Genomic DNA, 24,399 nt, shown 5'->3' with positions numbered 1-24,399 from the left:
AGCTATACAGGGCATTGGTGAGACCACATCTGGAGTACTGTGTACAATATTGGTCTCCTTATTTAAGGAAGAATGTAAATGCGTTGGAGGCAGTACAGAGAAGGTTTACTAGACTAATACCTGGAAAGGGTTGCCAGTCTTATGAGGAAAGACTGGACAGGCTATGCTTATATCCACTGGAATTTAGAAGAGTAAGAGGGAACTTGAATGAAACATAAGATCCTAAGGGATCTTGACAGGGTGGATGGAGAAAAGATGTTTCCCCTTGTGGGAGAATCTCGAACTAGGGGTCACTGTTTAAAAATAAGGGGTCACCCATTTAAGACAGAGATGAGGAGAAATTTCTTTCTCGCAGAGGATTGAGTGTCTTTGGAATTCTCGTTCTTAAAAGGCAGTGGAAGCTTTAACTATTTTTAAGGCAGAGGTAGATAGATTCTTGATAAGCAAGAGGGTAGAAGGTTATCGGGGGTAGGTGGAAATGTGGACGGTTTTGTGAAGGGTAGGTCGTGCCTCACAAACCTTATTGAGTTTTTTGACAAGGTGACCAAACAGGTGGATGAGGGTAAAGCCGTGGATGTGGTCTATATGGATTTCAGTAAGGCGTTTGATAAAGTTCCCCACGGTAGGCTATTGCAGAAAATACAGAAGTATGGGATTGAAGGTGAATTAGTGCTTTGGATCAGAAATTGGCTAGCTGAAAGACAGAGGGTGGTGGTTGATGGTAAATGTTCATCCTGGAGTTTAGTTTCTAGTGGTGTACCGCAAGGATCTGTTTTGGGGCCACTGCTGTTTGCCATTTTTATAAATGACCTGGATGAGGGTGTAGAAGGGTGGGTTAGTAAATTTGCGGATGACACGAAGGTCGGTGGAGTTGTGGATAGTGCCGAAGGATGTTGTAGGTTACAGAGGGACATAGATAGGCTGCAGAGCTGGGCTGAGAGATGGCAAATAGAGTTTAATGCGGAAAAGTGTGAGGTGATTCACTTCGGAAGGAGTAACAGGATTGCAGAATACTGGGCTAATGGGAAGATTCTTGGTAGTGTAGATGAGCAGAGAGATCTTGGTGTCCAGGTACATAAATCCCGAAAGTTGCCACCCAGGTTAATAGAGCTGTTAAGAAGGCATATGGTGTGTTACCTTTTATTAGTAGGGGGATCGAGTTTCGGAGCCACGAGGTCATGCTGCAGCTGTACAGAACTCTGGTGCGGCCGCACCTGGAGTATTGCGTGCAGTTCTGGTCACCGCATTATAGGAAGGATGTGGAAGCTTTGGAAAAGGTGCAGAGGAGATTTACTAGGATGTTGCTTGGTATGGAGGGAAGGTCTTACGAGGAAAGGCTGAGGGACTTGAGGTTGTTTTCGTTAGAGAGAAGGAGGAGAAGAGGTGACTTAATAGAGACATATAAGATAATCAGAGGGTTGGACAGGGTGGATAGTGAGAGCCTTTTTCCTCGGATGGTGATGGCAAACACGAGGGGACATAGCTTTAAGTTGAGGGGTGATAGATATAGGACAGATGTCAGAGGTAGTTTCTTTACACAGAGAGTAGTAGGGGCGTGGAACGCCCTGCCTGCAACAGTAGTAGACTCGCCAACTTTAAGGGCATTTAAGTGGTCATTGGATAGACATATGGATGAAAATGGAATAGTGTAGGTCAGATGGTTTCACAGGTCGGCGCAACATCGAGGGCTGAAGGGCCTGTACTGCGCTGTAATGTTCTATGTTCTATGGAGTAATCAGTTCGGCCATGAACTTATTGAATGGCAGAGCAGGCTCAAAGGATTGAGTGGCCTACTCCTGCTCCTAATTCGTATGCATGATTCTGGAACTCCCTAACCAACAGCTTTGTGGGAGAACCATCCTCGCACAGATTGCAGTGGTCCAAGAGGCATCCCACCGTCACCTTCTGAAGAACAACTAGGGATGGACAATAAACACCGGCATTCCCAGTGACGCTCACATTCCAAATATGAAAAACAAATGTTAACAATTTTATACTGATGCCAAGGTTCGAAAATAGTAATACTCAAGTAACTTCAGATTTTGCCTTTTTCCAATAACTGTGTGCTGACAGTCTCTGGAGGACAACCAACAGCAAGGGGTCCCTATTTTCCATGCCTTGGACTACTACACACATCTCGCCCACCCAATACACTGTCAGAATGTTAATGCGCTGCTCTCAAATGTGCTATTTCTTATTGTGTTATTAGCCTCATATGCTAAATAAGCCTAAACAAAGCTGTACACTCCCATCCACCTAGTCAGAATCTGTTCACCAACAGGACAAAAAGAAGAGACCAGGAAACAAGACGGAGGGAGATAGGGCCAACTCAGTTATCTCTGTAACAAAAACAAGAAATGCCGGATTCACTCAGCAGGTCTGGCAGCATCTGTGGAAAGAGAAGCAGAGCTAACGTTTCGGGTCAGTGACCCTTCTTCGGAACTCTGTTATCTCTGTACTGCTCTCATTTTCTTTAGCAATATACTCACTCTCCAAGGGTTTGAGGGCAGCCTTTACATTTCAAGAATAAATTAGAAGTTAAGTAAAACCAGCAAATGCTTGAAACACACAGATTAGCATCAGAGAAAGAAAAGACTGGTTAGCATTTCACCTGGGACTATATTTTGGAATTAGCCAGAAGGATCCTTCCTGATACAGGTTAGCCTGTCTTCTCACATTCTCAGCAGTTCCAAGATAACTAAAGACACTGCTTTAAAAAAAAATGATTCGGACAATCCAAGAACATTTGCAACAAGGTTGGATGTAACTTGATACTGCTGTGTAAATTAGATTGTTGCATCATGACAGAGTTTTCCATTATTTCTAGATGCTTTCAAACATGGACAATATAAATGGGAGACAAACTTCACATCCCCAACTAGTAGGTCCCAAAAGTGGCTGATGTACGCAATACAATATGTAGTCTCGTTTCCTACTGGCCCTCCAGTAGGCCCAATCAGTACACTGGTAAAGGAAGAAGGGGAGATAGTCATCTCTGTTTAAGCTCCACTTTATAAGTGCCTAAACAGCATCACCATCAAAGCAGAATCTCATTACATTTCGATTCCCAACAACCATAACTTGGGGCTAGGGAAAGAGGAGATTTCAAAAGATCTCAAACACTTGCTAAACACTAAACTGGAAAATCAATAAATGCTGATGATGGAAATCCCCCATCCATTCTTAGAAGTTGACAGTCAAAGTAATATCAGAACACAAACAAAAGGTGACAGTTAATAAAATGTCAGGTAGAAATTTGGAAAGAGCTCCAAATTATTACACTCTGATGTCAGTTCAATATATATGTAGGTTCTCTCAAGACAAGTTTATACTCACAATTGTAAAAGTTGCCCCCACCAATCCAATCACAACATTCATATTTTCTAATTACTGTGCACAAAACTAAATACTAAAATGTCTTCCAATAATACATCAACAGAAATAAATTACTGAAAAAGTCCAGTTAATTACATAGTAAGCCTGCTCTACCTCAACAACCACATCAAATCATGTTGGAAACAAATAATTTAATTCTTTAAGTTAACTTTTCAATTACAACATGCGAAAATGTATTAATAAAGCAGCTTTAACATAGTAAAACAACCCAAGGCTTTTCACAGAAACGTTATCAAATAAAATTTGAAATCAATGATGGAGGTAGCCTTTAAGGAGAGTCGTCAAGGAAGAGAGAGAGAATTCCGGAGCTTAAGGCCTCAGCAGCTGAAGGCATGGTGGAGTGATGAAAATCAGAGATGCTCAAGAGGCAAGAATTGGAGAAATGCAGATATCTCGGAGGGTTTTAGGGTTGGTGCAGATTACAAAGATAGAGAGAGGGCAACGCCATGGATGGATTCAAAAACAAGGATGAGAATTCTAAAATTGAAGTGTTGCTTAACCAGGACCCAAAGGAGATCAGCAAGCACAGGGGCAAGGGATGATGGGACTTGGTGCAAGTTAGGATACAGGCCAAGTTCTGGATGACCTCAAGTTTACAAAGGGTATAACGAGAGGGGCCAGCCAGGAGTGCACTGAAAGAGTCTGCTCTCGAAGTATCAAAGGCAAGGATGAGGGTTTCAGCAACAGATGAACTGAGGCAGAGAGGAGTCATAGAGTCAGGCGATATTATGGAAGTGGAAATAGGTGGTCTTCGTGATGGCGCAAATGTGGTCAGAAGCTCATCTAGGGGTCAAATATGACACCAAGGTTAAGAATAGTCTGGTTCAGCATCAGACAGTTACCAAGGGAGAGGGATGGAGTTGGTGGCACTGACCAAAGACAATGGCTTCAGTTTTCCCAATATTTAGCTGGAGAAAATTAGTGTTCAATCAGTACTGGACATCAGACAAGCAACCTGATAATTTAGAGACAGTGGAGGGGTCGAAAGGGATGGTGGTGAGGTACAGCTGGGTTCATCAGCTTACATGCAGAAACTCATGTTGTGTTTTCAGACGATATCATTGAGGGGCAGCATGTAGATAAGAAATAGAAGGGGGCCAAGGTTAGATCCTTTGGGACACCTGACCTAGTGGTGCAGGAGTGGAACGAGAAGCTGCTGCAGGTGATTTTCTGGATATGACTAGATAGGTAAGAATGGAACCAGGCAAGTGTAACTCCACCCAGCTGATGGAGAGGCACTGGAGAAGGATGATGCGCTCACCTGTGTCAAAAGCTGCAGACAAGTTGAAAAGGATAACAAGGAGTAACTTACCTTTGTAGTCACATCGGATGTCATTTGCGACTTTGATAAGAGCAGTTTCAGGACTGTGGCAGGGACAGAAACCTGATTGGAGCGATTCAAACATGGGGTTCCAGGAGAGATGGGCACGGATTTGAGAGACGACAACACGTTCAAGGACTTTGGAGAGGAAAGGGAGGTTGAAGATTTGGAGGTAGTTTGCAAGGACGATGGAATCAAGGTTTAGTTTGTTAAGGAGTTAGGTGATGGCACTCAATTTAAAGGAGGGGACAGTACTTGAGGAAACGTTAACAGTATCAGCTAATTGTCAGCCAGGAAAGGAAGTTGGATGAACAGCAGCTTAAATGGGAATAGGGTAGAGGGAGCAGGTTTTGGTCTCCTTACTTAAGGAAGGATATAATTGCAATAGCAGTTCAGAGAAGGGTCACTCGACTGATTTCTTGGATGAAGCGGTTATCTTATGAGGAAAGGTTGGATAGGTTGGGCCTGTATCTACTGGAGTTTAGAAACATAGAAAATAGGAGCAGGTGGCCATTCGGCCCTTTGAGTCTGCTCCGTCATTCATTATGATCATGGCTGATCATCCAACTCAGTAACCTGTTCCGGCTTTCCCCCCATATCCTTTGATCCCTTTCTCCCCAAGAGCTATATCTAACTCCTTTTTGAAAACATACAATGTTTTGGCCTCAACTGTGCTTTCTGTGGTAGCGAATTCCACAGGTTCACCACTCTCTGGGTGAAGAGCTTTCTCCTCATCTCAGTCCTGAAAGGTTTACCCCGTGTCCTGAGACTATGACCCCTGGTTCTAGACTCCCCCACCATCGGGAACATCCTTCCTGCATCTACCCTGTCAATCCCTGTTAGAATTTTATAGGTTTCCAAGAGATCCCCCCCTCACTCTTCTGAACTCCAGCGAACATAATCCTAACCGACTCAATCTCTCCGAAAACATAACTCCCGCCATCCCAGGAATCAGTCCGGTAAACCTTCGCTGCATTCCCCCCATAGCAAGACATGAGGGCAATAGTGGCAGGGGATTCTATGGTTAGAGGAACAGATAGGCGTTTGTGGTCACAGACGAGATTCCAGGATGGTATGTTGCCTCCATGGTGCAAGGGTCTTGGATATCACTGAGCGGCTACAAAGTATTTTGGAGGGTGAGGGTGCACAGCCAGAGGTCATGGTCCACATTGGTACCAATGACATAGGTAGAAAGAGGCATGAGGTCTTGCAAAAAGAATTTAGGGAGCTAGGCAACAGATTAAAAAGTAGGGTGATCACTTTGATGGGATCATACTATCAGCCCCAATAGTCAGAGGGAAGTGGAAGAGCATAGATGTAGGGAAATCAGAGATAGGTCTAGGAATTATAGGGTTGTAATAGGAGGTGATTTTAACTTCCCTAATATTGACTGGGACTGCCTTAGTGCTAAGGGCTCAGATGGGGAAGAATAAGTGTACCGTTTTGGATTAGGTTGGGGGGGACGACCTACCAGGGGAAAGCCACAGCGGCCAGGTCTCTGGCACTGAGCCTGGCTCCGTGGCTCAGAAGGGAAGGGGGGAGAATAGGAGAGCGATAGTGAAAGGAGATTCAATGGTTAGAGGAACAGACAGGAGATTCTGTGGTCGCGAACGAGACTCCCGGATGGTATGTTGCCTCCCGGGTGCCAGGGTCAGGGATGTCTCGGATCGAGTCTATGGGATTCTTAAGGGGGAGGGGGAGCAGCCAGAGGTCGTGGTACACATTGGTACCAATGACATAGCTAGGAAAAGGGATGAGGACCTATAAAGCAAATATAGGGAGTTAGGTTGGAAGCTAAAAGGCAGGACGAAAAGGATAGTAATCTCAGGATTGATACCGGTGCCACGTACTAGTGAGGCTAGAAACAGAGATCGAGTGCAGCTGAACACGTGGCTACAGAACGGGAGGGAGGGCTTCAGATATGTGGATCATTGGGATGCCTTGTGGGGAAGGTGGAACCTGTACAAGAAGGACGGGTTGCATCTGAACTGGAGGGGCACCAATATCCTGGGCGGGAGGTTTGCTAGTGCTCTTCGGGAGGGTTTAAACTAGTTTGCCAGGGGGATGGAAACCGGAGCTACGGATCAGTGGATGCGGTAGCTGTTGAACAGGCACATACAGAGTGCAGAGAGTCTGTGAGGAAAGTTAGACAGTTGACAGGGCAAAGTTGCAGCCAGTATGATGGGTTGAAGTGTGTCTATTTTAACGCAAGAAGTGTCAGGAATAAGGGTGATGAACTTAGAGCATGGATCACTACTTGGAGCTACGATGTTGTGGCCATTACGGAGACTTGGATATCACAAGGGCAGGAATGGATGTTGGATGTTCCGGGGTTTAGATGGTTCAAAAGGAATAGGGAGGGAGGTAAAAGAGGTGGGGGAGTGGCATTGCTAATTAGGGATAGTATCACAGCTGCAGAAAGGGAGGTCGTCAAGGAGGGTTTGTCGACTGAGTCATTATGGGTGGAAGTCAGAAACAGGAAAGGAGTAGTCACTTTATTGGGAGTTTTCTATAGACCCCCCAATAGCAACAAAGACATGGAGGAACAGATTGGGAGGCAGATTTTGGAAAGGTGCAGAAGTAACAGGGTTGTTGTCATGGGTGACTTCAACTTCCCTAATATTGATTGGAACCTCCTTAGTGCAAATAGTTTGGATGGAGCAGTTTTTGTCAGGTGTGTCCAGCAAGATTTCCTGACTCAATATGTAGATAGGCCGACCAGAGGGGAGGCTATGTTGGATTTGGTGCTTGGCAACGAACCAGGCCAGGTGGCAGATCTCTCGGTGGGAGAGCATTTCGGTGATAGTGATCACAATTCCCTGACCTTTACTATAGTCATGGAGAGGGACAGGAGCAGACGGGATGGGAAAATATTTAATTGGGGGAGGGGGAATTACAATGCTATTCGGCAGGAACTGGGGAGCATAAATTGGGAACAGATGTTCTCAGGGAAATGCACGACAGAAATGTGGAGGTTGTTTAGGGAGCACTTGCTGCGACTGCTGGATAGGTTTGTCCCGATAAGGCAAGGAAGGGATGGTAGGGTGAAGGAACCTTGGATGACAAGAGATGTGGAACAGCTAGTCAAGAGGAAGAAGGAAGCTTACTTAAGGTTGAGGAAGCAAGGATCAGACAGGGCTCTAGAGGGTTACAAGGTAGCCAGGAAGGAACTGAAGAATGGACTCAGGAGAGCTAGAAGGGGACATGAAAAAGTCTTGGCGGATAGGATTAAGGAAAATCCCAAGGCGTTCTACACTTATGTGAGGAACAAGAGGATGGCCAGAGTGAGGGTAGGGCCGATCAGGGATAGTGGAGGGAACTTGTGCCTGGAGTCGGAGGAGGTAGGGGAGATCCTAAATGAATACTTTGCTTCAGTATTCACTAGTGAGAGGGACCTGGTCGTTTGTGAGGACAGCGTGAAACAGGCTGATATGCTCAAACAGGTTGATGTTAAGAGGGAGGATGTGCTGGAAATTTTGAAAGACATGAGGACAGGTAAGTCCCCGGGGCCAGACGGGATATACCCAAGGATATTACGGGAAGCGAGGGAAGAGATTGCCGCGCCTTTGGCGATGATCTTTGCGTCCTCACTGTCCACTGGAGTAGTACCAGATGATTGGAGGGTGGCAAATGTTATTCCCTTGTTCAAGAAAGGGAATAGGGATAACCCTGGGAATTATAGACCAATCAGTCTTACGTCGGTAGTGGGCAAATTATTGGAGAGGATTCTGAGAGACAGGATTTATGATTATTTGGAAAAGCATGGTTTGATTAGAGACAGTCAGCATGGCTTTGTGAGGGGCAGGTCATGCCTCACAAGCCTTATTGAATTCTTTGAAGATGTGACAAAACACGTTGATGAAGGAAGAGCAGTGGATGTGGTGTATATGGATTTTAGCAAGGCGTTTGATAAGGTTCCCCATGGTAGGCGCATTCAGAAAGTAAGGAGGCATGGGATACAGGGAAAGTTGGCTGTCTGGATACAGAATTGGCTGGCCCATAGAAGACAGAGGGTGGTAGTAGATGGAAAGTATTCAGCATGGAGCTCGGTGACAGTCCTAAATTGGGGGAAGGCTAATTTCGATGGCATCAGACAGGAACTCTCAAAAGTTGAATGGGAGAGGCTGTTTACAGGTAAAGGAACGCCTGGCAAGTGGGAGGCTTTTAAAAGTGAGATCGGAAGAGTTCAGGGCTGACATGTTCCTGTTAGATGGAAGGGCAAGGCTGGCAAGTTTAGGGAACCTTGGTTAATGAGGGATATTGAGGGTCTGGTCAGGACAAAGAGGGAGGCATATGTCAGGTATAAGCAGCTGTGATCAAGCGAGTCCCTTGAGGAGTATAGAAAATGTAGGACTACAATTAAGGAGGAAATTAGGAGGGTGAAAAGGGGCCATGAGATTTCCCTGGCAGATAAGATAACGGAGAATCCTAAAAGATTCTATAAGTATATTAAGAGTCAAAGGGGAGTTAGGGAGAGAGTAGATCCCCTTAAGGATCAGCGTGGCAATCTGTGTGTGCAGCCACAGGAAATGGGCGAGGTCTTAAATAAATATTTCTCGTCCGTATTTACCGTGAAGGTGGTCATGGAAGCTCATGGGTTCAAGGGAGGGAACACCGATATCCTGGAGCATGTCAACATTACAAAGGAGGTGGTGTTGGAGGTTTTGAAGCGCATTAAGGTGGATAAATCCCCAAGGCCTGACCAGGTGCATCCTCGGATGCTATGGGATGCAAGGGAAGAGATTGCTGGGGCCCTGGCAGCGATTTTTGTATCATCGTTAGCCAGGGGTGAGGCTCCGGAAGACTGGGGGATAGCCAATGTTGTGCCTTTATTTAAGAAGGGCAGCAGGGATAAGCCAGGGAACTACAGGCCAGTGAGCCTTACATCAGTGGTGGGAAAGTTATTGGAAGGGATTCTGAGAGACAGGGTTTATATGCATCTGGAAAGGCATGGTCTGATTAGGGATAGTCAGCATGGCTTTGTGCATGGGAAATCATGTCTCACAAATTTGTTTGAGTTTTTCGAGGAGGTGACCAAGAAGATTGACGAGGGCAGGGCGATGGACGTTGTCTACATGGACTTTAGCAAGGCCTTTGACAAGGTCCCGCATGGTAGTCTGGTCCAGAAGGTTCGAACACATGGGATCCAGGGTGAGCTTGCAAATTGGATACAGAATTGGCTTGGTGAAAGGAGGCAGAGGGTGGTAGTGGAGGGTTGTTTTTCAGATTGGAGGCCGGTGACCAGTGGTGTGCCGCAGGGATCGGTGCTAGACCCTTTGTTTGTCATACATATTAATGACTTGGATGTGAGTGTAAGGGGCATGATTAGTAAGTTTGCAGATGACACCAAAATTGGTGGTATAGTGGACAGTGAAGAAGGTTGTCTAAGGTTACAACAGGATATAGATCAACTGGGAAAGTGGGCAAGGGAGTGGCAAATGGAATTTAACGCATAACGAAGTCATGCATTTTGGGAAGTTAAACCAGGGCAGGACATATACAGTGAATGGCAGGGCACTGGGGAGTGTTCTTGAGCAGAGAGACCTTGAGGTGCAAGTACATAGTTCCCTGAAAGTGGCAACACAGGTAGACAGGGTGGTGAAGAAGGCGTATGGCATGCTTGCCTTCATCGGTCGAGGCACTGAGTACAAGAGTTGGGACGTCATGTTCCAGTTGTACATGACATTGGTTAGGCCGCACTTGGAGTACTGTGTGCAGTTCTGGTCGCCACACTACAGGAAAGATGTGATGAAGCTAGAGAGGGTGCAGAAAAGATTCACAAGGACGTTGCCTGGTTTGGAGGGCTTGAGTTATAAAGAGAACTTGGATAGGCTGGCTCTGTTTTCCCTGGAGCGAAGGAGGCTGAGAGGGGTCATGATAGAGGTATATAAAATTATGAGAGGCATAGATAGGGTAGATGGCCAGAGTCTGTTTCCCATGGTAGGGTTGACTAAAACTGGAGGGCATAGATTTAAGGTGAGAGGGAGGAGGTTTAAAGGGGATCAAAGGGACAAATTTTTCACACAAAGAATAGTGGGTATCTGGAATGAGCTGCCTGAGGAGGTGGTGGAGGCAGGAACAGTAGCGACATTTAAGAGGCATCTGGACAGGTACTTGAATGAGCAAGAGGGATATGGAATTAATGCAGGCAGGTGGGATTAATATAGATCGGCATTATAGTCGGCATGAACGCGGTGGGCCGAAGGGCCTGTTTCTATGCTGTTCGACTCTATGACTCTACGACCTCAAAGGTTGTAATCTCTGGGTTTCTTCCAGTGCCACGGGCTAGTGAGTATATGAATAGGTGGTTAGAGCGGATGAATGCATGGTTGGGGAGATGGTGCAGGAGGGAGGGCTTTAGATTCTTGGGTCACTGGGCCTGTTTCTGGCGAAGGTGGGATCTGTATAAGATGGATGGGTTGCATCTGAACCAGAACGGGACCAGCATCCTTGCTGGGAGGTTTGCTTGTGCGGTTGGGGGGCGGGGTTTAAACTAATTTGGCAGGGGGATGGGATACAGAGTGGAAGCACAGTAGGGGGTGATGTACAATCAAATATAAATGTGAAGCTAAGTCAGTCCGGAGGACAGAGTAAATGTAGACCTGTTAAGGCTCAGGCAAATAATGCAAGGCTGGATTGCATCCGTTTTAATGCAAGGAGTCTTATTAGTAAGACAGCTGAATTGAGGGTGTTGATTAACACATGGGAATACGATATTATTGCTATTACTAAGACTTGGTTGAGGGAAGGGTAGGACTGGCAGCTTAATATCCCTGGGTATAGAATCTTCAGATGTGATCGGGCAGGGGGTAAAAGAGGAGGTGGCATTGCACTGTTGGTTAAAGAGACAATTACTGCAGTAAGGAGGGATGATATCTTAGAAAGTTCCTCTAATGAAGCCATACGGGTAGAACTTAAAAACAATAAGGGGGCTATTACTTGGTTGGGAGTGTACTACAGGCCTCCAAACAGTCTGGCAGTGGTAGAGGAGCAGATATGTAGGCAAATCTCAGAGAGGTGCAATAATAATAGGGTAATAATAGTAGGTGATTTCAATTTCCCCTATATTAGAGGGGATGGTATTAGTGCAAAAAGGTTAAAGGGGGAGGAATTCTTCAAGTGCATTCAGGAGAGTTATTTGAGCCAGCACGTAGAGAGTCTTACAAGAGGAGGGGCGGTACTGGACTTAATCCTAGGGAATGAAGCGGACAAGTAGCAGAAGTGGGGAAGCATTTCGGGGGCAGTGACCAAAACTCTAAGATTTAAGGTTGTTATGGAAAAGAGCATAGAGGGACCGGAAACAAGAGTACTGAATTGGGGGAAGGCAGATTTCAATATGATAAAACAGGATCTGGTCAAAGTGAACTGGGAGCAGCTTGTTATAGCAAAGTCTACAGCAGACCAATGGAAATTATTTAGAAGGGAAATCGTGAGGGTTCAGGTGCAGGATGTTCCTGTGAAGGTGAAGAGGAGGACCAACAGGTCAAGGGAACCCTGGATGTCAAAGGATGTAGAGGATTGGATAAGGAAAAAAAGGAGGCGTATGGTAGATTCAGAGTGCTGAAAACAGCGGAGGCACTAGAGGAGTAGAGAGTGTGTAGGGGAGTACTTAAAAAAGTAATTAGGAGAGCGAAGAGGGGGCATGAAAAATCACTGGCAGACAAGATAAAGGAAAATCCCAAGGCGTTTTATAAGTATGTTAGGGACAAGAGGATAACCAGGGAAAAAGTGGGGCCTATTAGGGATCAAAGAGGCAATCTGAGTGTTGAGCCGGAGGACACAGGTGAAGTTCTGAACAATTATTTTTCATCTGTGTTCACTATGGAGAGAGACGATGTAGGTGTGGAGATCAGGGAAGGGGATTGTGATATTATCATTGAAAAAGAGGAAGTATTAGCTGTATTAGTGGGTTTAAAGGTGGATAAATCCCCAGGCCCAGATGAGATATATCCCAGGCTATGTGAGGCAAGGGAGGAGATAGCAGGAGCTCTGACACAAATTTTCAGATCCTCTCTGGCCACAGGAGAGAGACCAGAGGATTGGAGGACACCGTATGTGGTACCATTATTCACAAAGGGTAGCAGGAATAAACCAGATAATTACAGGCCGGTGAGTCTAACATCAGTGGTAGGGAAATTTTTGGAAAAAATTCTGAGAGACAGGATTAATCTCCACTTGGTGAGGCTGGGATAAATCAGGGGATAGTCAGCATGGCTTTGTCAAGGGGAGATCATGTCTAACAAATTTGATTGAATTTTTCGAGGAGGTGACTAGAGGTGCAGATGAGGGTAATGCAGTTTATGTAGTCTATATGGACATCAGTAAGGCTTTTGATAAGGTCCCGCACTGGAGATTGGTTAAGAAGGTAGGAGCCCATGGGATCCAGGGTAATTTGGCAAATTGGATTCAAAATTGGCTTAGTGGCAGGAGACAGAGGGTAATGGCTGAGGGTTGTTTTTGCGATTGGAAGCCTGTGACCAGTGGTGTACTGCAGAGATCGGTGCTTGGACCCTTGCTGTTTGTAGTGTACATTAATGATTTGGACGTGAATATAGGAGGTATGATCAGTAAGTTCGCAGATGACACGAAAACTGGTGGTGTTGTAAATCAAGAGGAGGAAAGCCTTAGACTACAGGACAATATAGATGGGCTGGTAAGATGGGCGGGGCATTGGCAAATGGAGTTTAATCCTGAGAAGTATGAGGTGATGCACTTTGGGAGGACTAACAAGGCAAGGGAATATACAATGGATGGTAGGACCCTAGGGAGTACAGGTGGTCAGAGGGAGCTGGGGGTGCTTGTCCATAGATCATTGAAGGCAGAAGCACAGGTAGATAAGGTGGTTAGGAAGGCATATGGGATACTTGCCTTTATTGGCCGCGGCATAGAGTGTAAGAGCAGGGAGGTTATGATGGAGCTGTATAAAATGCTAGTTAGGCCACAGCTGGGGTACAGTGTACAGTTCTGGTCGCCACTCTATAGGAAGGATGTGATTGCAGTGGAGAGGGTGCAGAGGAGATTCACCAGGATGTTGCCTGGACTGGAGCATTTCAGCTATAAAGAGAGACTGAAAAGTCTGGGGTTGTTTACCTTGGAGCGGAGAAGGCTGAGGGGGGACCTGATTGAGGAATACAAATTATGAGGGGCATTGATAAGATAGACAGAAATAAACTTTTTCCCTGAGCGGAGGGGTCAATAACTAGGGGGCATAGATTTACGGTAATGGGCAGAAGGTTTAGAGAGGAGTTGAGGAGGAGTTTTTTCACCCAGAGGGTGGTTGGAATCTGGAACACCCTGCCTGAAGGCAGGAACACTCACGACATTCAAGAAGTATTTGGATGAGCACTTGAAACGCCATAACATACAAGGCGACAGGCCAAGTGCAGGGAAATGGGATTAGGTAGGACGGGTGCTTGATGGCCGGCGCAGGCACATTGGGCCAAAGGGCCTGTTTCTGTGCTGTAATAATCTATCACTCTATCCTTCCTCAGATAAGGAGACCAAAACTACACACAATATTCCAGGTGTTGCCTCACCAAGGCCCTGTATAATTACAGCAAGACATCCCTGCTCCTGGACTCGAATCCTCTCGCTATGAAGGCCAACATACCATTTGCCCTTTTTATCGCCTGTTGGACCTGCATATCTACCTTCAGCGACTGGTGTACAAGAACACCCAGGTCTCATTGCATATTCCCCTCTCTCAGTTTATAGGTGTTCAGATGATAATCTGCCCTCCTGTTTTTGCTACCAAAGTGGATAACCTCACAATTATCCACATTATACTGCATCTGGCATGCATTTGCCCACTCACTCAACTTGTCCAAATCACAGAAGAATGAGAGGTGTTCTTATTGAAACATATAAGATTTCGAGGGGACTTGACAGGGTGGATGTTGAAAGGATGTTTCCCCTGGGGGGAGTGGAGTCTAGAACTAGGCACACAGTTTAAAAGTAAGGGGTCTCCCATTTAAGACAGAGATGAGGAGAATTTTTCTGAGGGCTGTTAGTCTGTGGAATTCTCTTCCCTAGAGAGCACTGGAGGCAGGGACACAGAATATTTTTAAGGCTGGGTGAGGTAGATTCTTGATTGACAAGGGAGTCAAGGGGTATAGCAGGTAGACAGGAAAGTAGAGTTGAGGCTGCAATCAGATCAGCCACGATCTTATCAAATGATGGAGCAGGCTCGAGGAGCAAAATGGTCTACTCCTGCTTCTAATTCATATTTTGATATGTTAGTATGTATGGTCAGACAGTTTAACACAAGAAGCAGGAGTAGGCCATTCAGCCCCTCGAGCCTGCCCTGCCATTCAGTAAGATCATGGCTGATCTGTCCCAGGCCTCAACTCCTCTTTCGGGCATGCTCCGCATTACCCTTGACTCCCCGAGATTTCAAAAATCTATCTACCTCCTCCTTAAATACAATTAGTGACCTAGCCTCCACCACCCTCTGAGGTAGAGAATTCCAAAGATTCACCACCCTGAGAGTAGAAATTCCTTCGCATCTCAGTTTTAAATGTGTGGCCCCTTATTCTGTACCTATGTCCCCTAGTTCGAGAGTCCCCCACCAGTGGAAACATATTCTCAACATCTACCCTGTCAAATCCCCTTAGAATCTTATATGTTTCAATAAGGTCACCTCTCATTCTTCTAAACTCCAATGAATAAAGGCCCAACCTGTTTAGCCATTCTTGATAAGACAACCCCTTCATCCCAGGAATCAGCCTAGTGAACCTTTTCTGAACTGCCTCCAATGCTAGTACATATCCTTAAATACAGGGATCAAAACTGTACACAGTACTCCAGGTGTGGCCTCACCAACACCCTGTAATAAGAGTTCCCTATTTTTAAACTCTAACCCCCTGGCAATAAAAGTCAAAATAGCCTTCCTGTTGCACCTGCATGCTGACAGAAAAGTGGAGTTGAGGCCACAATCAGGTTAGCCATGATTTTATCAAATAGCGGAACAGGGCTGAGGGGCAGAATGGCCTACTCCTAATTCATATATTCACGTATATGTTCACATATGACAAAATATGTTTGGAAACAGCATAAGGGAAGATTAGAGAAACTAGGGAAAGATGGGAGTTCAAGACTAGGCAAGAGGAACCTTCGAGAAAGATTGGCCCAGTGGGCTTTGAGAAGGGAGGGAAGTGGCATAGGCAGTTAATCAGATGGCCTCATGGGGAGGCAGTGGCATAGTGGTATTGTCACTGGACTAGTAACCCAGAGACCCAGGGTATTGCTTTGGGGACATGGGTTCAAATCTCACCACAGTAGAAGGTGGAATTTGAATTCAATTAATAAATCTGGAATTAAAAAGCTAGTCTAATGATGCCATGAAACCGCTGTCGTTTGTTGTAAAAACCCACTAATGGGTTCACTAATGTCCTTTAGGGAAGGAAATCTGCTGTCCTTACCTGGTCTGGCCTACATGTGACTCCAGACCCACAGCAATGTGGTTGACTCTTACATGCCTTCTGAAATGGCCTAGCAAGCCACTCTGTTGTATCTAACCGCTATGAAGTCATTAAAAAGGAATGAAACCGGACGGACCACCCAGCATCGACCTAGGCACCAGAAATGACAACGGCAAACCCAGCCTTGTCGACCCTGCAAAGTCCTCCTTCCTAACATCTGGGGGCTTGTGCCAAAGTTGGGAGAGCTGTCCCACAGACTAGTCAAGCAACAGCCTGACATATTCATACTCTCAGAATTATACCTGACAATGTCCCAGACATTGCCATCACCATCCCCGGGTATGTTCTGTCTCACCAGCAGGTCAGACCCAGCAGAGGTGGCGGCAAAGTGGTATACAGTAGGGAGGGAGTTACCCTGGGAGTCCTCAACATAGACTCTGGACCCCATGAAGTCTCATGGCCTTAGGTCAAACATGGACAAGGAAACCTCCTGCTGATTACCACCTACCGCCCTCCTTCAGCTGAAGAGTCAGTACTCCTCCATGTTGAACAGCACTCGGAGGAAGCACTGACGGTGGCAAGGGCGCAAAATGTACTCTGGGTGGGGGACCTCAATGTCCATCACCAAGAGTGGCACGGTAGCACCACAGCTGGCCAAGTCCTAAAGGACATATCTGCTAGACTGGGTATGCAGCAGGCGATGAGGGAACCAACAAGAGGGGAAAAACATACTTGACTTCGTCCTCACCAGTCTGCCTGCCGCAGATGCATCTGTCCATGACTGTATTGGTAGGAGTGACCACCGCACAGTCCTTGTGGAGACGAAGTCCTGCATTCACATTGAGGATACCCTCCTTCGTGTTGTGTGGCACGACCACTGTGCTAAATGGGATAGATTTTGAACAGATCTAGCAATGCAAAACTGTGCATCCATGAGGCGCTGTGGGCTAGCAGCAGCAGCAGAATTGTACTCTCCCACAATCTGTAACCTCATAGTCCAGAATATCCCCCACTCTACCATTACCATCAAGCCAGGGGTGGTTCAATGAAGAGTGCAGGTGGGCATGCGAGGAGAAGCACAAGGAATACCTCAAAATGAGGTGTCAACTTGGTGAAGCTACAACACAGGACTATCTGCGTGCCAAACTGTGTAAGCAGCATGCAATAGACAGAGCTAAGCAATCCCTTAACCAACGAATCAGATCTCAGCTCTGCAGTCGTGCCACATCCAGCCATGAATGGTGGTGGACAATGAACTAACTGGAGGAGGTGGCTCCACAAATATCCCCATCCTCAATGATGAGGGAGCCCAGCACATCAGTGCGAAAGATAAGGCTAAAGCATTTGCAACAATCTTCAGCCAGAAGTGCCAAGTTGATGATTCATCTCAGCCTCCTCCTGAAGTCCCCAGCATCACAGATGCCAGACTTCAGCCAATTCGATTTACTCTGCGTGATATCAAGAAACGACTGAAGGCTATGGGCCCTGACAATATTCCGGTAATAGTACTGAAGACCTGTGCTCCAGAACTTGCCGCGCCCCTAGCCAAGCTGTTCCAGTACAGCTACAACACTGGCATCTACCCTGCAATGTGGAAAATTGCCCAGGTATGTCCCATAAACTAAAAGCAGGACGTCCAACCCAGCCAATTACCGCCCCATCAGTCTACTCTCAATCATCAGTAAAGTGATGGAAGGTGTCATCAACAGTGCCATCAAGCGGCACTTGCTTAGCAATAAGCTGCTCAGTGATGCTCAGTTTGGGTTCTGCCACAGCGACTCAGCTCCTGACTTCATTACAGCCTTGGTTCAAACATGGACAAAGAGCTGAACTCAAGAGGTAAGGGGAGAGTGACTGCCCTTGACATCAAGGCAGCATTTGACCGAGTATGGCGTCAAGGAGCCCTAGCAAAACTGAGGTCAATGGGAACCCGGGGGAAAACCCTCCACTGGTTGGAGTCATAGCTAGCGCAAAGGAAGATGGTTGTGGTTGTTGTAGATCAATCATTTCAGCTCCAGGGCATCACTGCAGGAGTTCCTCAGGGTAGTGTCCTAGGCCCAACCATCTTCAGCTGCTTCATCAATGACCTTCCTTCAATCATAAGGTCAGAAGTGGGGATGTTCACTGATGATTGCACAATGTTCAGCACCATTCGTGACTCCTCAGGTACTGAAGCAGTCCGTGTAGAAATGCAGCACGACCTGGACAATATCCAGGCTTGGGCTGATAAGTGGCAAGTAACATTCGCGCCACACAAGTGCCAGGCAATGACCATCTCCAACAAGAGAGAATCTAACCATCTCCTCTTGATATTCAATGGCATTATAATCGCTGAATCCCCCACTATCAACATCCTAGGGGCTACTATTGACCAGAAACTGAACTGGAGTAGCCATATAAATACTGTGGCTACAAGAGCAGGTCAAAGGCTAGGAATCTGGCAGCGAGTCACTCACCTCCAGACTCCCCAAAGCCTGTCCACCATCTCCAAGACACAAGTCAGGAATGTGATGGAATACTCTCCACTTGCCTGAATGGGTGCAGCTCCAACAACACTCAAGAAGCTCGACACCATCCAGGAAAAAGCAGCCTGCTTGATTGGCACCCCATCTACAAACATTCACTCCCTCCACCATTGACGCACAGTGGCAGCAGTGTGTACCATCTACAAGATGCACTGCAGCAACTCACCAAGGCTCCTTCGACAGCACCTTCCAAACCCGCGACCAACTAGAAGGACAAGGGCAGCAAATGCATGGGAACACCACCACCTGCAAGTTTCCCTCCAAGTCACACACCATCCTGACTTGGAACTATATCGCCGTTCCTTCATTGTCGCTGGGTCAAAATCCTGGAACTCCCTTCCTAACAGCAATGTGGGTGTCCCTACCCCACATGGACTGCAACAGTTCAAGGCAGCTCACCACCACCTTCTCAAGGGCAATTAGGGATGGGCAATAAATGCTGGCCTGGCCGGCAACGCCCACATCCCACGAACGAATAAAAAAAATGTTAGTGACAGAAGTTCATGAGCTCCCCGCACTTGTTGGAGGTGAGGGTGGAGGCAACAGGGGTTTAAGACAATTTGCAGTAGAGAAAAGAAGCCAAGAGTTATCTTTGCATTCCAGGATGATCCTTGAATCGTGAGCAGTTTTAGCAGATGAGAGCAGGGCCCAATAGTGCTTTATATGGTCCAGTCAGATCTGATTACATTTAAAGCATTAATCTTTTTCTCTTTTCAGATGATGATATTCCTGCTGCTAAAATTCTGTATTCAGCAGAAAACTACCAAGTAATTTTTATTGCAAATTTCCAGACTTTTGTTCTTTTTCACATTACTCCCTTCGTTCAGCATTAAATAAAAATATGCTTATCAGCATATCCTTTAAAATATCCACTTTTGCCTTATTTTAAAACAAGCATAGTGCCATAATAAAAACGGTTCAATAGTGAGATAAAGAGCAAGAGACTGGAACAAATATCAGGGAGAAATGTCTAGATGACAAAATGAACAGGAGCTTGTTTCTTCAACTTTTGCCCACATCTATCTATCTTTAAACAATGATGGGGTTATAGCAAAATGGGTGACATTCAGGCCCGCTATAGAGAGGGAGCAGTTTGTGGATGGTCACAACGCTCCAATTCAGCTTTTTTCTGTCTACAGAATAAAAAGGGAACTTAGCAGCGGCTGCTACTTGTGACGAAGGAAGCGTCAAAAATAACATTCGAGTCGGAAAATGACAGACCGCAACGAAGTAGCCACCCTCATGACCAAAAAAGGGTAGCTGGACTGGATTCCCCCCCCCCCCTTGATTCAGGGCCGACGGTGTAAGCACGGAGCACCGACCTCGCGTCCCTCGCAAAGGCCCAGGAAGGCAAGCAGACAGCCGGTCTGCTGGAGCCGGAGCCGCCGGTCCCTCCCCTCAGGACGTGGCCGGTTAAAAAAAAAATCACCCATCATCCTCCTCTTTCCACACATAGGGAAAAAGGCAATAAACTTTAAAACTGATAAATACATGCGAACTGCCGGCACTTCCCACAAAACAAAGTATAAATCACTGAACGCTTAAAAACCAGGCAATGCATGCAAGCTGGCGGACAGAGCAGGTGACTCTGGGGCATGGTGAAGGAACAAACTTAAGGCTGGCACTGGGGCTGATCGATGAAGCAGGCTGTATATTGGCACCTGGGGCAGAGAGACTGAGCAGGGTCCCCACCGGAACAGGGAAACAGGCGGCTCCAGAAAGACACCAGCACTGAGGAATTTTAGGGCTGCCACCCTGGCACTGGGAGACAGAGGGGGCGCCACGCCGCCACTGGGAGGCAGAGGGGGCGCCACGCCGCCACTGGGAGACAGAGGGGGCGCCACGCCGCCACTGGGAGACAGAGGGGGCGCCACGCCCCCAGTGGGAGACAGAGGGGGCGCCACGCCGCCACTGGGAGACAGAGGGGGCGCCACGCCGCCACTGGGAGACAGAGGGGGCGCCACGCCGCCACTGGGAGACAGAGGGGGCGCCACGCCGCCACTGGGAGACAGAGGGGGCGCCACGCCGGCACTGGGAGACAGAGGGGGCGCCACGCCGGCACCGGGAGACAGAGGGGCCGACACGCCGGCACCGGGAGACAGAGGTGCCGCCACGCCGGCACCGGGAGACAGAGGTGCCGCCACGCCGGCACCGGGAGAACACTCGCTTTTTTTCTAGATGGGCATAGACAACGCATTAGATGACAAGTCACTATCACCTGGCACCATTGTGGATCTAAAGCAATGCCTACGATACCCATTCCCTGCATTTGTGACAGTCATAGAGAGATACAGCACTGAAACAGGCCCTTCAGCCCACCAAGTCTGTGTCGACCAACAACCACCCATTTATACTAATCCTACATTAATCCCATATTCCTACCACATCCCCACCTTCCCTCAACTCTCCTACCACCTACCTACACTAGGGGCAATTTACAATGGCCAATTTACCTATCAACCTGCAAGTCTTTGGCTGTGGGAGGAAACCGGAGCACCCGGCGGAAACCCACACCGTCACATGGAGAACTTGCAAACTACGCACAGGCAGTACCCAGAACCAAATCCGGGTCGCTGGAGCTGAGAGGCTGCAGTGCTAACCACTGCGCCAATGTGCCGCCCCAAAAATAAATAGTGATAGATTTGGGTTAACAAGATAAGTTCACAGTTCCTTTTGCCAAAAGTCACTATCCTGGGCAATGAAAAATGGCTTTCTTCATTCGCCCAGTTGACAGAGGATAGTTTGAGCACGTCATGGGTGATTACAAAATCATGCTTAAGCAGTGCCTATACTCAAGTAACCATTAACCTGAAATAACAGGAGGTTCTATACATGAAAGTTCTTGCTCTGTTTGCCTGGAGTGGGACAACTGTGAGGTCTAACTGAAATAGGATGGCTATTGCTCAGAATGGCTATGAAAGAAGATGAGAGATGATTGCACTGTGGGGAGAAGTTTCAGGGTACGGATGGCACTATGGATTGAGGGGAAGACAGATGAGATGCGCGACAGTGGCCATTCAAGACTGAGATGAGAAATTTCTTCTGAGTTGTGAAACTTTGGAATTCTCTACCCGACAGCGCTGTGGGTGCTCAGCCCTTGCGTCTGTTCAAGACAGAGATCAATAGATTTTTGGGAACTGAGGGAAATACAGATAGTGTGGGAAGCAGAATTAAAACAGAAGGTCGGCCATGATGTTGTTGAACGTTGAAGCAAGCTTGAAGGGCCAAATAGTCAACTGCGGCTCCTATTTCTTATGTTCTTATATGATACTGCAGAGGATGGGGAGGTGGAAAGATCAATGGGGTATGACAGCCCTTGCCCAGCTTGGGACTGAGGGGGGAAGCAGAGCAGGAAGGATACGGTGGCCCTTGCCCAGAGTGACTTTGGTCAAATACGCACTTCCCCCCCCCCCCACCCCACACACACCCCTTCTCCCCCTCCCCCACACAAAAAAAAACACTGCAGTGACAGCTGAGGACAAACAATCTCCTGCCCAGTGGACCAAACCACACAGTTTGAAATGGCGGTGGTCAGTAAAAGATCCCGCCCTCATTCACACAGCTTCCCGAACCACCACACCACCCCCCCTCCCACGAATGGAATCAATGGTATCTTCCCCCACAGCGAGCCCAACGGCCAGAGCTCGCGCCCAGGAGCCGTTAGTGTTTGAAAAGCTCGCGCCCAGCGCACTGTCCCCTAATTCATTCAGGCTGAGGGCGAAAGGAAACTTCCTCCTCCACTCCGCCTGCCCATCGTACCGAATCGCCGAATAATCGGGGTTATCTGTCAAAAATTAATAGTCTCCCTCCTTTTACTCCACTCAGTGACTTTGCCCTCATATCACCCCCTCCCCACCCCCACCTTTCCAGGACGTTATTTATTTATTAAAAAATTTCCACCCTCCTGATTCCGTGGCAGCCTCCCGTCTCCAGTTCCCTCTTACCTCGGGACAGATCGAGCGGTACGTTCTCCTCTCCGCTGTCATTCCGCCCTGTGTATATTGTAAGTCAACATATAAGATATGTAAAGAAGAAAGAGAGAGGAAAAAAAAAACACGATTAAGACGTTTCACAATTAATGCTGCGGGTAAGTCATACATTTTATTTACATAAATAAACAACAGATTTTTGACGGCATTATGATTATTGTTGTTGGGTTTTGTTATTATTTCGTTGGGTCTGTTATCAGCCGATGTACCTCTAATGCGGAGGCTCCTAACGGAGCGGCCACGGATGCTGACCGCCATGTTCACGGACTCTCGCCTCTCTGCTGCTGCTCCCGCCCGGGGCATTCAGCGAGCCACACAAAACACCGGAAGCGTCAGGCGCTCTCGCGAGAGGACGGCGGCCCGAATCAATGAATGAGGGGGTGGAGCTGGAAGGGACAACAAGAGTAAGCGTTTCATCCTCCTATGTCTGCCTTTTTGCTGTGAATGGCTCCACTCCACAGTTTCCCAGCTCTTTTCCCGGTAGGAGGCTGGCCAGGGATTGCCATTTGCCCCACACATTCTGGAAGCCCCTTCCCTCCTGCCCTGCGAGTTATTTGCAGAATGTCGCAGCACAGAGAGAGACCCCTTCGGCTACATTTTGAAAAGAAAGGAAGCGCTTGCATGTGGCGTCTTTGGTGATGTCAGGGCGCCCAAAGTGCTTTACAGCAGATTAAGTACTTTTTAAAGTGTTGTCACTGCTGTAATATAGAGTCGTCATGGCACAGAGGGAGGACATTGGGCCAATTGAGTGCATCCAGTCAGTCCTATTCCTCTGCTTTCTTCCCCTCAAGTGCCCAACAAGTGTCTTGGAAGACAATTTGCACACAGTAAGTTCCCACACACAGTAATGTGTTAATGACCAGATAATATGTTTTAGTGATGGTTGAGAGCTAAATAGTGACATAGGACACAGGGATAACTCTCATGCTCGACATTGAAATAGTATCGGAATTTATATCCACTTGAGAGGGCAAGCTTAACATTAAATCCACATAACATTAACATTATGCCAAAAGGTGGCACCTCCAAAAGTACAGCACTCCCTCAGTACTGGCACTGGGAACATATACATTCAGGTCTCAGGAGTGTGTCTTGAACCCACAACCTGTTAACTCAGAGTCAAGAGTGCTCAGACTGAGCCAAGGCTGACTCCCTAAAAGCTATCCAATTAGTCCCACTCCCCTGTCCTTTTTAAAAGAAAACGATTACAGGCTTTGGCCTCCATTCCTCTCCCAAGGAGTCCAGTTCATTGAAAGAAAACCTTCTATTTGCGTGGATGAGTGCAGCTCCAACAATACTCAAGAAGCCCGAAACCATCTAAGACAGAGCAGCCCACTTGATCGGCTCTCCAGCTATCACCTTAAGCATTCACTCCCTCCACCCCTGGCGCATAGTGACTTCACTGTGTACCCTCTACAAGATGCACTGCAGCAATTCACCAATGCTCCTGCGTCAGCACCTTCAAACTCGTGACCTCGACCACCTAGACGTACAAGGGCAGCAGATGCATGGGAACACCACAACCTATTGGAATACAGAGTAAAATTGCAAAATTTCCCGGTGGCGGTGTGGCAAACAGTGAGGATAATACTAATCAACTGCAACAGGACATAAATAGGTTGGCACAATGGGCAGACAAGTGGCAGATAGAATTTAATACAGAGAAATGTGAGATGATATATTTTAGTAAAAGGGATAGGGAGAGGCAACACAGACTAAATAGTACCATTCTAAATAGTGTGTAGGGA

General features: G+C 47.1%; 1 protein-coding gene across 2 annotated transcripts in view; it reads right to left on the bottom strand.

The window, feature by feature from the left end:
• rictora (RPTOR independent companion of MTOR, complex 2 a) overlaps nucleotides 1-22,968 on the bottom strand; it is a 373,719-nt gene extending 350,751 nt beyond the window's left edge. For both annotated transcript variants that reach the window (XM_068029133.1, XM_068029132.1), the window contains exons 1-2: nucleotides 22,861-22,968; nucleotides 22,607-22,654 (exon numbers count right to left, since the gene is read on the bottom strand). Coding sequence is in view for 1 of the 2 variants with exons in the window: in XM_068029132.1 (XP_067885233.1) it covers nucleotides 22,607-22,654; nucleotides 22,861-22,954 (142 nt within the window). In the remaining variant the exon portion in view is untranslated. The remainder of the gene's footprint in view (nucleotides 1-22,606; nucleotides 22,655-22,860) is intronic.
• Between the last annotated feature and the right edge of the window lie 1,431 nt (nucleotides 22,969-24,399).

The sequence above is a fragment of the Heterodontus francisci genome, chromosome 4 (assembly GCF_036365525.1).
Source record: "Heterodontus francisci isolate sHetFra1 chromosome 4, sHetFra1.hap1, whole genome shotgun sequence".
In the NCBI taxonomy this organism is placed as follows: domain Eukaryota; kingdom Metazoa; phylum Chordata; class Chondrichthyes; order Heterodontiformes; family Heterodontidae; genus Heterodontus; species Heterodontus francisci.
This window is presented reverse-complemented; position numbering and strand designations above follow the sequence as displayed.